The sequence below is a fragment of the Panicum hallii genome, chromosome 9 (assembly GCF_002211085.1).
Source record: "Panicum hallii strain FIL2 chromosome 9, PHallii_v3.1, whole genome shotgun sequence".
In the NCBI taxonomy this organism is placed as follows: domain Eukaryota; kingdom Viridiplantae; phylum Streptophyta; class Magnoliopsida; order Poales; family Poaceae; genus Panicum; species Panicum hallii.
In genome coordinates this window covers 6373637-6386009 of record NC_038050.1, presented here as the reverse complement: position 1 = coordinate 6386009, position 12373 = coordinate 6373637, and the positions used below count along the sequence as shown (strand labels likewise).

At 53.2% G+C, this 12373-nt stretch overlaps 4 protein-coding genes across 6 annotated transcripts; 1 reads left to right on the top strand and 3 right to left on the bottom strand.

The window, feature by feature from the left end:
- Positions 1 to 15: 15 nt before the first annotated feature.
- LOC112877607 lies at positions 16 to 2605 on the bottom strand. The gene is made up of 2 exons (XM_025941949.1): positions 1918 to 2605; positions 16 to 1770 (listed from the first exon to the last, which is right to left on the bottom strand). The coding sequence occupies exons 1-2, from the start codon at positions 2036 to 2038 to the stop codon at positions 125 to 127; spliced, it is 1767 nt and encodes a 588-aa protein (XP_025797734.1). The 5' UTR covers positions 2039 to 2605; the 3' UTR covers positions 16 to 124.
- Positions 2606 to 2757: 152 nt separating this feature from the next.
- LOC112877927 (calcium load-activated calcium channel-like) lies at positions 2758 to 6706 on the bottom strand. 3 transcript variants are annotated; one of them, XR_003225601.1, is made up of 3 exons: positions 5824 to 6706; positions 3500 to 3670; positions 2758 to 3285 (listed from the first exon to the last, which is right to left on the bottom strand). XR_003225601.1 is itself a non-coding variant. In XM_025942304.1 (2 exons), exon 1 carries the CDS (start codon positions 6440 to 6442, stop codon positions 5825 to 5827), a length of 618 nt encoding a protein of 205 aa, XP_025798089.1. In that variant the 5' UTR covers positions 6443 to 6706; the 3' UTR covers positions 3331 to 3670; positions 5790 to 5824. The 3 variants fall into 3 exon arrangements, 2 of the variants coding, with proteins under 2 accessions (XP_025798089.1, XP_025798087.1); XM_025942304.1 differs by lacking the exon at positions 2758 to 3285 and having other exon boundaries at positions 3331 to 3670; positions 5790 to 6706; XM_025942302.1 differs by lacking the exon at positions 2758 to 3285 and having other exon boundaries at positions 3331 to 3670.
- A 1683-nt stretch (positions 6707 to 8389) lies between these two features.
- Positions 8390 to 9158, top strand: LOC112875375 (probable histone H2AXb). The gene is made up of 2 exons (XM_025939204.1): positions 8390 to 8639; positions 8752 to 9158. Exons 1-2 carry the CDS (start codon positions 8451 to 8453, stop codon positions 8971 to 8973), a joined length of 411 nt encoding a protein of 136 aa, XP_025794989.1. The 5' UTR covers positions 8390 to 8450; the 3' UTR covers positions 8974 to 9158.
- Positions 9159 to 10107: 949 nt separating this feature from the next.
- LOC112877587 lies at positions 10108 to 12080 on the bottom strand. The gene has a single exon (XM_025941928.1). The coding sequence runs from the start codon at positions 11364 to 11366 to the stop codon at positions 10350 to 10352; it is 1017 nt and encodes a 338-aa protein (XP_025797713.1). The 5' UTR covers positions 11367 to 12080; the 3' UTR covers positions 10108 to 10349.
- Positions 12081 to 12373: the final 293 nt, after the last annotated feature.

Genomic DNA, 12373 nt, shown 5'->3' with positions numbered 1-12373 from the left:
AAGTGGATGAACAAATTTCGAGCACTCAACAATTTTGTTGCAAACAATCTGAGTCGCTAGTTCTAGCACAATCATCTCAGTTGTACAACAAAGCACGCCAATAAATCGAAGCCCTTTTCCGTTCCTACCACCTCTCGTCCCCCTCCCAGTTGTTCTTCTCCTTGGGGCCGGTCGGCCCTTCCTCCCTGGACAGCTCGTTGGGCATCTTGTTCAGCATGTTCTCCGCTCGGCACCTGATCCGGAGTGGCAGCCGCCCGACTATCCACTCCATCCGCTTCCTCGACTTGTACACCACCGTCGGGCCCCACTCCCGCATGAACTGCAGCCACTGCGGCTCGGCGACGGCGCCCTCGCCCAGGTACTCCGCCGCCACGATGCGGTACTTGGCGCTGGAGTCCACGAACAGCCAGCTCCGCGCGGCGTCGTTGCGGATGCCGATCCCGAGCGCCGCCGAGCCCTGCAGGTACACGCCGGGGTACGCGTAGCTCGCGTGCCCGTTCCTGGATGAGTACACCACGGGCCGGTTGCCGTCGGTGTACTCCAGCGCCGACGCGTCCACCCAGTGCCCGCCGCTGTGCTGCGAGTAGTACACGCCCATGAGCTCGCCGGTGAGGTTGCTGACGCGGAGCGTGAAGTGCTCCCAGTCCCCGACGTGCCGCCCGGTCTTGCCCAGCGGGAGGCTGATCGGGCCGAGCTTGAGCCGCGCCGGGCCGTTGAACGGGCAGAACACCCACATGGCCACGTCCGTGCACGCGCCGCCCATGGCCGGCTTCACGTGTGCGTAGAGCTCCGCGCTGTCGATGTTGCCGCGGCACAAGGCGCGGCCCCGCTCGCCGCTGGGAACGTCGATCCAGTACTCCCCGTCGTTGCACCCGCCGCCCGGGAGGTTGGACCCCTCGCCGTCGACCTCCTCGCCCGCGCCGTCCCCGCCCCGCTTGTACAGCGCGGCGCCGTTCTTGAAGAACCAGGAGACGGACGACGGCAGGTACACCTCCTTGGGGTGGAAGAAGAGCGTGGGGCCGTAGTGCCGGATCACGGCGTGCGCCTGCTCCAGCGTCGGCATCGCCGACAGGTCGAGCTCGACGTTGCTCAGGCACGCCATGCCCTGCTCCCGCGGGGCGGCGCCGTCCGCGGCGCAGCAGAAGGTGCCCGCGCCCACTCCCTTGCCCCACATCCCCCGGTGCACCGGCCTCACGCCGCGCACGGCGAAGGCCGGCGCGCAGGACTCCGAGGACGACGGCGGCCGCGCGAGCTGCAGGTGGAGCAGCGAGCCGTGCGGCTCGCACTCGTCCGTGAGGTCGGCGCGGACGCAGGTCACCTCGTCGAACGGCGGCTTCTGTGGCTCGGTCGTCACGAGGCACCCGAGCGCCTTGTACCCCACCGGCGGCACGGGGACCCAGAAGTAGGCGTCGCAGAGGCCGTAGCAGGAGCCGGCATCGCCACGGCTGCCACTGCCACCACCAGCGCGGAACTCCCAGACGAGCGTGTAGTCCCGCGGCGCGCAGAGCGGCGGCGGCTTGAGCGGGGCGCCGGTCGGGCGCGCGCCCAACCTCGCGACGAGGAGGTGGCCGTGGAGCGGGCGGCAATTGGGCTGGCAGTAGTGCCCGAGGAGGCAGAACCCCTCCGGGACGCCGACCGGCCGGTAGAAGGTGGTGCTGCTGCCGCCCCGCCCCGTCGACGACAGTGTGCAGATCTTCTGGAACGACGTGGCCGCGGCGAGCTCCAGCTCCCCTCCGCCGATGCACATCCTCCCCCGCGCGAATCCCCCACCTTCAAGAATGCCACCACCGAATCCATCCATTAGCAACGGTAGCCATCCCTCGCCCTCGTGGGAACAATCTAGCGGCACGCATTTCGCACGCGCGCGCAGAGGCAGAATCCAAATCCAGAGAAAATGGAGGGTGTGCCGCCACTCACCTGGGGCCCACGCCGGGAGGGGTTCGGCGAAGGCGAAGACCTCCGGCTCCGGCTCCTCGAGCGGGCGCCCGCCCACGCGGACGTCGCCGCCCGAGAAGCAGCCGCCCCACCGCTGGCGCATCGCGTGCCCGCCGGATTCGCCCGAAGCCGCCGCGTGCCGGGTCGGTACGGACGGGACGGGCTCCTCCGCGCTAGACGGCCGGCAAGGCTAGCGACCGGAGGACACGCGCCTCATCGGCTCATCAGCCAGCGGCGGCAAGCAGCGGAGTACCACGATCCGGCCCACGGCCTGGGGAAGGGAGAAGGCATTTTCTTTATGCCCGCATGGTGGATTTGGCTTCGTCACAGGGTTTGACGCTTGCCGCCTCGACCCGAAAAGGCCGGGGGCCGCGCGCGCCAAGAAGAAAAGGACACGGCGCCTGCCTGCCACCTATCCGTGCCTTGGGTTGGTGGAGGGAGCTTGGAATCCGAGTCCTCCCGCCGCGACTTTGCCCGCACGGCGCCCACCAACCAGCGCATCGATCCGGAGTGAAGGCGGTGGGGACGCCGGGGGCGCGCGCTGCCGACGTGCCCCTCCGGGCTCCGGCCGCGGCCCGCGCAACCTCACCTGATTGGTCAGCACGGTGCACCCAGCACACGGTGGTCCGGTGGACGCCGGAACGCTGGTTGCTTCTACTACTGCAACTTTCATGCGCTAGTAGGGTTCTGAGCTCCGTGAAACTTGATTTAGCACTCGTTGTTGGGACTTGAGAGATTGAAGATACAAAACATGTAAAATGAAGCGAATTTGAAAGGATAGGAAGGATAACCGAAGATATAAATGGAACATTAGGAATGGGATAATAGCAAGCTTGCTGCGGCATTTATTAAGTGCCTAACATTCAGCACCTTATAAGTGAAACAAATAGCGACAAACTGTTCTAATCACGTAGAATTGATGTTTAGTTCCAAATGTCGGAAGCGGCGATGTCGCAAGGGCAAGAGAAGATAATCACTGAAACGCGGTGAATTGAGATGTCTTCTCAGTCACAGATGCAACCAGACTCCGGGTGCGCCAGTTCATTGTGCACGGGGGGAAGCATAAACTCTTTGCAAGTTGCTGACGGCTGACAAGTTAGTTGCCAGAAACGGCCGATCATATACGTCAATTTGAGCTGGAACCTGGAACTGGAAGTATGGAGCGGAAGCAGGCATGTGGGCCGGATCACTCGCCCTTAAAAAACACCCTGGAGTCTGCTCCCTGGCTGATGGTATCACATCATCTGTATCTGATTTACCGGATCGGTTCCATCGCTCACATTTCCATAGTGCTCCAAAGCCAGGGGGGGCCGGAGTTTACCAGCTGAATGAACAAAATGCAGATCCAAGCTGCCTCATTGAGAATTCAAAGATAGCTATGTCAGACAAAAGGCATACGAAACAAGGATCTCTATGAAATATTTATGAGCGACTGCAAAGAGATCAAAGATATAACCAATCGTAGTATAAAATCAGGCCGAAAATCAGGCTGCACATTGTCACAGCCTAGCAGCAGCAGGTAGTTCAAGCTCATTTGTTCAGTCTATGCAATAAATAAGTTAACCTTCATGTTTGCAGATCATCGATCCAACAGAAGACCGGTGAGTTGGGGAAACTGAATTTGATACACCTACTGGTACAGAGTCTATAACACATTCTTCCCAGGGTGACCATGCTATTCCTTCGTTCAGATTCACTCCTCTCAGAAACAAACCCGTGGTGGTGGTAGACGCAGCTGCAGAGAAGAATGGTTGGCAGATGAGATAGTGAGCTATAAAAGCAAAATGAAAATTATTGTGCATAAGAATAAACAACAATATATGAGCATTCTCTATTGTCGCGATGCATGTTCTGAATTGCTGCTCTTACTGCTGATGCCCCTTGAGATATTTTGGTTAAGTTTAGTTCCACATTTTAAGCACATGACTAATAATAGCACAGATGCTGCCCAAAGTAGCTAAATTCACTCCCTGTAGTTTTGAGATTAATGATGGAGTACTAGAATGAATCATACACTGGAAAAAAATCAAAACAACTAGAAAGGGGTGTCTGAAACTGAAAAGGGCTGCACAGGAATGCTACGCCAGGACCCCCAAACTTAAAAGAATCTGACTCTGACAAATTCTTAGTTCACCAAGGCAAGTATGATTCGTCAATTATCATTCTCAGAAAAAAAGAAGATTCATCAATTATCTGTAGTTCAGTAATACTTTGTAATTCAAGTGCCTCAAACAAGCAAATCCTAATCAACAGTCACTTTAGTGTTATCTAGACAAATAACTAGCGACAGCTTCACCTGCTAGCAAACCTTCAGGAAATCTAACATATGTTCAGTCTGTTGGACAACCTTTCTATAGATACCTTTCCAGACATACAAAATTAAAAATTCATGTTTAAACATACAAAATTAAAAATTCATGTTTAAAGCTTAGATGAAATCAAAATAGTCCTGATAATCTATGCCCAGGAGCAAGATCTTTTAATTCTTGACTGCACACTACTTGCATGTCAGAACTAAAGGACAAATATCCAAATCAACAGAGAGCAGAGTAGCTGGAGCTAAACCTACATACAATATTGGCTAAAATTTTGAACAATTATTATAATTTTGAAACTCAAAATTTTATGAAAAGGCCATTGGCCAAGCACTAGGAATTTTTAAACAGTGGAATCCAACAATATTCCAAAATCCAAAGTGTCCTTACTACCTAATCCCATGACCCAACATCATTTCAGGCCTAATTACTGGTGCACCAAATCATAAGCAATAGCATTATGCTGGAAAGTGGGACATCTGGCTCTCGTGTGCACCATGAAACACACTGAAAATATAATAGAGACTGCCTCCATACATTTAACTTTAACTATTAATTTCTCTCAGAGTCAAAGTTGTTCTAGACAGAACGGTGTTCACAACTATGCTGAGAACAGTCAGGTTCATAGTTTTCATGGTGTGAACTGAGATAAAGAATTCCAACCATTTCAAATTAAATTTGACTGCTGTAAAATATGAGTGGACCACAAGTGGTATATGCATCAGAGACACTTTTACAGTCCAAAGTAGATAAGAGTCAGAGCTATGCTAAGGATGTCATCTTTGTCCTCAACGAACAGAAGATCAATGATGAGAAGTCTTCCATTTTTCTCCTACCACAACTAAAGGGCATAACCTCTATTCATTATTTTTGGGCCAATACGGTACTAAAAGCGTAAGGTAGCAATGCACACACACTTGTATTCAATCTACAGAGGTCTATACATAGGCAGTACAAGGATCAAGGATTGACAAGCACATTACTTAACAAACAACAAAACAGGACGAGATCCTGTGCATACAGATGGACGAGCCATTTAGGTGAATTGTAAAATATTGTGGACTCAGTCATGGCATGGTGATCATACAAATCAGTCACAACTCTCAGTCAGACGTTAGCGACCCCTCTGTATTCAGCCTCTGCACTATATGGTGAAACAGTGATCTGCTGTTTAGATGACCAAGAAACCCAGAAGCGAAAGTGTTGGCACAGTGTTCCTTAGGGCAAGAGAGGTCTCAGTGCATCATCTAATAAGTATATGCCATGCAAACAACTATACAACAAAAGGAGGAGGATATCCTGTGTACATGGATGGATCATGAACACTATGGGCTCGGTCATGACACAGTCATGCTGAAGCGTAGGAATTGGTCACACTAACAAAACGCAACTCAATCAATCTGAAAACATCAATCACTTGTCACCCACATGCATCCAAAAGGTCTGATCTAACCATTTTCATCAGGACTGAGCATTACGATCTAATAATCTTTGTAAGACACCAGAGATCCGAATTTTAGCACAATCAGTAAAGCGTACCGACGAAATTGAAGCAAAGAGGTCGATCTGGTACCTCAATTCACTTTCGGATCGGGCATGGGGAAGAGGCCCCCGCCGGCCGCAGCAGCCGCGCGTGGCGGCGCGAAGCCAAGCAGCTTCTGGAGGTTTGTTCGGATGCTCATGGAGCAGAGGAAGTAGAGGAAGACCATGGAGCAGTCGGTGGGATCGTTCCCGGGCAGGCCGCGGTGGCTCATCCGCTGGACGAGCGGGACGGGCGCGAAGGGCAGCTTGGCGACGACGCGTCCCTCGAAGAGCGAGTTGAGCAGGCCGAAGACGACGAAAAGCACGGCCGCGACGACGGCGCCGGACTTGAGCTTGGCGAGCGAGAGCTCCCGCGCGGCGTCCTTGAGGCTGGTCTCGACGCGGTCCATCTTCTTGGCCCGCGACGAGGCGGGCTGCGCGGAGGAGGAGCCGCCCCCGCCGGCGCCGGAGGAGGCGGAGGAGCCGGCGCCTGACTTCATGGCGTCGAGCTTGCGGGAGTGGCGCTCGATGGAGGCGCGGAGGGAGTTGTAGGTGGCGGTGCGGTAGATGAGGAGCCAGGAGATGGCCTCGCAGAGCACGGCCGTCGCGGCGGAGATGGCCACCACCGAGAGGCTGTCGCCGTAGCGCAGGGAGGAGAGCGCTGAGGCCATCTCCGCTTCCGGTTCCTCCTCTTCGGCTCCTCCGCCCGACGCGATGCAAGGCGCTGCCGCGGTCGGCCGGGTCCGGGAGGGGTGGGATTCTGCACGGCGGGGGGGGGGGGGGGGGGGGGGATAGATCTCGATTTGGCTGCGGAACGGAACGCGCACGGGATCTTGGGGGCTTGACGGCCGCGGGGTGGTTGGCTCGGCTCCGCGGCGCCGCCCTGTTGCCTTGCTGGCGGCTTGCCTGACCGCGGCCTCAACCCGGCCGCTGCAGGTGTGTTTGGTTCGGCTTATACGCGTCACGTTACCGGAGTTACGTGTTTGGTGAACAGCTACCATATTTTTAGGCACGGTTCCATTAATATACCATACAATTTTCACACCGCATCTACAGCGGTCGATTTGAGCACCGCAAACCTTATACCGGCGTGTTAGGTAGCAAACCAAACATGCCGTGTGGAGACTCGGCGCGGCCGCGGGACAGTGGTGGAGGCCTGGAGGGATGGGTGCGTGACGTGTGGGCCTCCGTTGAGAGGCCGGTCGAGACGAATCTGGTAACGGGCCCTCTTCATCAGCTCATGCACTTGCACGTCCAAGCATTTGTACTTCTGTAGGGAACCATTGAATCAGTTCTAGGCACTTTCAGCTTATCAATTCCAGTGAGCACGCAGCATGCTCCCTGTCAAGGCAAGGCAATATCAAGGCAAGCAACGTCATCACCCAACATTTCGGCGGGGAAATGTCAAGGCAGAGTGCCTCGTTCCAGAACTCCATTATTTTATTACCGTTTTTCATCCGTTGACATCCTATTCCTGCTGGATTATATAATCTAGTTTATTGTAGAATTATATAATCTAGCTTATAACCTGAAATAAGCATCTCCTCCGTAGCCTATAGGATTATCATAATTTAGGACATGGATTATATAATTTAGATTATAATCTAAAATGTTTGTTGACCATTGAGGATTAAGATATTTGTTCACCATTGAGGATTCTTTAAGCTAAGTTATATAATCTATGGGTAAACAAATAGGACCTTATTATCCTGCACAAAAGTATGATGCCAAATTCTCGTGTGAAAGTGAAACCAGATAAGCATGTACTGAAGCTGTTTAGCACAAGGAGGCAAAGGGGAATTGTGTACCAGTTCCTATTGTACTCATGTAAATATTTCTTCTTACTACTAAAGCCAACTCCGAAGGGTCGTAAGACTAGGACTAAAGAATTACTCTGGTTTTTGTGTATTTCCTGAAGGTGATTAGAGCATCTCCAACTATGAGTCCTATATTTAGGTCCTATAATTTGTATTAGGGACACATTTGATGTGTTTAGAGCTAAAAAAAAGCTTATACTCCAATAGCGAGGTCTCAAATCATGTCATTTACAACTAATTGGGGAAAGAAGTCTCTGTCAGTTAGATTTCGTGGCAAAAGGGAGATAGGACCCAACCAATTGAGTCCTGTATTTAGGACCCGGGAGACCGAGTTCTAAATTGATTTGCTAGTTTTTTGTAGAATAGGACTCCTGTTGGAGACTATTTTTTCTATAAAATATGATCCAATTTAGAACTCCTATCGGAGATGCTCTGATTGGGGACCAAATGCAAGTGAATGTTCAAAGTTCAAACCATTAGAAAACTACCCAATTTCACATACGGAGTATGAGATTTCTTTTATTCTTTTTCGGATACACTATTTTACGATACAAAAAACTTTTCGAATTGTTCTACGCAGTATGTGAATGCTTTATGGAGGGAAATAAAAAATCCCCGCCTGAGAAAAAGGGAAGCATTCCATTTCACACCCGGCCAAGCTGTCCCGCCACGTCACCAATCCGTGCCTCTGAACTCCCAGCCAATCACAGCCCGCCTCCCACCCAAACCCTAACGCTATAAAACCCCAGGTGCCGCCCGCCCCTCCCACCAACACCTCTCCAGTCTCCACAGCGCCCCCAGCCTCGAAAGAGTTCAGAAGTTTCCAGATCCCCCCCCCCCCCCAAACCAAGGCGAAGCGGCGATGAGTTCCTCCGGCGGGCGCGGGAAGGCGAAGCCGGCGGCCAAGTCTGTGTCGCGGTCCTCCAAGGCCGGGCTCCAGTTCCCCGTCGGCCGCATCGCGCGGTACCTCAAGGCCGGCAAGTACGCCGAGCGCGTCGGCGCCGGCGCGCCCGTGTACCTCTCCGCCGTCCTCGAGTACCTCGCTGCTGAGGTAACCTCCCGATTCCCGTTCTCACCCAGCCTTGCCCCATTTTTCGATCCGCGCCGATCCGATCCGATCCGATCCCCCGGTTTTGAATGGATGGTTTCGTGGGTTTTCTCAGGTGCTGGAGCTGGCCGGGAACGCGGCGAGGGACAACAAGAAGAACCGCATCGTGCCGCGCCACATCCAGCTGGCGGTGCGGAACGACGAGGAACTGAGCAAGCTGCTGGGCACCGTGACGATCGCGGCCGGCGGCGTGATGCCCAACATCCACCAGACGCTGCTGCCCAAGAAGGCTGGCGGCCACAAGGGGGACATCGGCTCCGCCTCCCAGGAGTTCTGAGCGCGTCGGCGGAAGGGGGAGAGGGATCGTCCTGTCTTTGCCGTGTCCGCGTGATGGCGATGATGTTTCTTGCGGGTTTTTGGGATGTTTGGGGATGAGTTGGGGTTGATCGAACTTTGCTGGCTGTAAACAAACGCAGTGCATTGGTTCGTGAATCAATTAATAGAAGACAACATTTACCATGATCTCCTCTTGCCTGAAATGGCTCTGCGTTTTGCATTCGAATTCGATTTGTTTATCCTACAGTACAGTATGGTGCATTTGATAAATTGCTAGACTTGGTTGATTGTCAAGCTGGATGTATTTGCAATCTGCATCCCTCTGGCAGCAGCTTGGAGCAGCAATGCTGAAGATTTTTGAGAGGTGATGGCAGTTGTCAGTTCAGGCGTAAACCAATCCTTCTTTGCCCCTTGCAAAGGAGATCAAGACCACGTATCGAGCAGCGATGCTGAAAATTGCTACTGCTGTTCGTGTTGTGTTATGGTGTTCTGTATGATGACTTCAGGAATCTGCAATGTCTGATGACGCTCTGACATTCTGTTCTGTTCAGTACGCGGTCTGAACCTAGTACAAGATCCTTCATGCTCTATTTCATTGCTTGTTCAGATCATGGTGTGCCTTTTGCGCTTATTGATAGCCAAATCTTATTGGTATATTTGGCATGGCAAAAATTGGTAGCAAACCAAGCAGGCTCGGAATGCAATAACATTCAAAAACTTCTAAAATGAGCCTGATCATTTGTTTCTAATGGATACTGTATTTGCACGACCCAATCTCTCTGTTGGACAGTACAAGACAAGCATTATGGTGTGCTCCTATCTATTTACATTTACCTGAATCTCTGCAAATGCGCAAGATCAGTATTCAGTTTTTAATGCTAAGAATGCTGGCCAATGTTTGTCAACTCATCATAAGATCAGTGAGCCTGTAATGTCTAGTAATGCCCTTGCCAGTTCAATGTAAGATCAGTTTTTCCGATCATGATGAATTGATGATCATGCGGTCTTGCACGGCAAATTATATGTATGGCCATGCAATGCAGAAGTGAAACACCATAAAGCCAGAAGTTTTTGAAAGCGATGTAGGAATTGTCAAGGAGAGATGCAATACTTGCACACACAGAAAACCTCCAAATCATGAACACACTATTTACTCGATCCAAATTCTCAGTTGAACAATACAACAGAGAAGCATAAAGAAAATTCTCCTATATGATCACCAGAAAATTAGCTATTTGCCAGATCACGAAAACCGTGGTTGCAGTACCTGAATCCCTGATCACCAATCCAACCTACTAAACCAATGAGTTCCCTGTGCGAGATCGGCGGCTCAGTTCGTCTTGCTAAACCAATGTGCTCCCTGTGCGCGATCAGTTATCAGTTCTTCGTGCTAAGGATGTTGGCCTTCATGGCTTCCAGCTCCGCCATGTTTTCGATGGCGCCAGAGGGGAAAGACGGCTCCGGGATTGGCTCCTCCACCATCTGCGACAGCCTCACGAGGCTCCTGGTGGCCAGCAACGCGGGCGCATCCACCGTCTCGGCGGCCCTCCAGTACAGGCACTCCGCCGCGCGGGCGGCCTGCGCCTTGAGCTCGTCGGAGCGCGTCGGGCCCAGCAGGCAGTGCGCGACGATCCGCACCACCGGCTGAAAGAGCTCCCACGGCAGCGGCACGCGCCGCCATTTCTCCGCGCCGCCGGCGGCGGCGGCGTCCGGTAGGCGCGGCTTGTCAGCGCCGTCCAGCTTGCTCTGCGTCCCCGCCCAGGCGACGCAGAACTCGCAGAAGTCCATCTTGGAGGAGAGCGGCATGTGCGCGAGCTTGCCGTGGTAGAGCTCCAGGACCGCGCCGACGATGCGGGCGCGCCGCGTGGCGCGCATGGTGCCGTGCGGCTCCAGCGGCGGGGAGAGCACCGCGACGTCGCAGTCGGCGGGCTTGCCCTTGGGCGGCACCTTGGCGTCGTGGTACGGGCTCGGGTTCGCCAGGTTCGGGAGCGACACGGTCTCGGCCTGCCCGGCGCCGCGCTGCGCCGCGGCGTGCGCGTACAGCGCGAGGAGCACGGCCTCGAACCCGGCCAGCGGCTTCCGCGACACGGCGCGGCACATGTACACCCCCGCCAGCGTGGGCACGAAGCGCAGCACCGCGAGCTGGAGCTCGGGGACGTTGGCCCGGAACGCGTCGTACAGCCAGCGGCAGAGGGTGTCGTTCCCGGCGCCCGACCCGGCCCCGCGGAGGCGCCCCGTCACGGCGCTCGCGAGGTCGGGGTCGTTGAGGAGCGCGGCCGCGGGGTCCTCGGCCGCGGCGACGGGGGCCGGGAGCGCGCCCCCGAGGATGCCCGCGAGGGCGTCCAAGGCGTCCTTGGCGCTGTGGATAGGCTGCGGCGGCGCGTCGTTCGGCATCGTTGCAGAGAGGAGGCCGGGGGCGAGGACGAGGACGAAGAGGGAGGGTGTCACGGTCGCGTGTGGCGTGGCCTCGACGACGTAGAGAACGAACGGCAAGGGAAGGCGAGGAGATCGGAGGGATTGCAGAATTGTGCGGGCGCGCACTGCTTCAGCTTTGACCCGGCATGCTCGCGCGTCACGAGAGCGAAACAAGGACGTGCTATTGTTGGAGTACGATAAGAGTGGCAGGCGCTATCTCCTGTATCGGTACCGTTGGAAGCATTTGCCCATTATAGTACGAGCTATATCTAGATAAGAGTATATACATACGAGTACATACATTCTGAGTAGCTTTCTTCCCATTTTTTTCCTCTCTAAATCTTTTTATAAGTTTGAGTAGCTTTCTTCCTTCTTTTTTTTCCTCTCTAAATCTTTTTATAAGTTTGAGTTTGAATAACTTTGCTCATTATCCATATATTATCTTACCCACATTTATACAATTGAATATTCGTCCAAAAATTGATTACCAACTTACTTATTCTATAACCGCCGCTTGTTCCCTTCGAAAATATAAATATGACACCCTGTAATACTTTTGGGTAAAATACTATAATGGTATTTCGTACGGTTGCGGATTTATCTGTGACGTAAGAAATACCAACGAGCATTTTTTATGCTATTGCTAGGGACTAACAATCCTGCTGATGATGCTAAGAAATTTCAACGGAAGGTATGACGGTAAAACATGGAAGATATGAAGGCATAAAACTAGAGGGCAAACGGGGAATGCTCAAGAGAGAGTCCCCCTCCTCGTACCTCTTGATCCTTTATATAAAATAGGAAGGGATGTCAATTTGTATCAAAACCCTTGATAGGTAAAATATTTTTAAATGGGTTTTTGGGCTTTTATACGAGCTCTATTTCTACATGGACTAAACTATTCCCCAACAAATAGGTATTTACTAAACACGCACATTACCCGATCCGTTGCCATCCCTAGACGGGGATGATTCCCCGATCGGGAA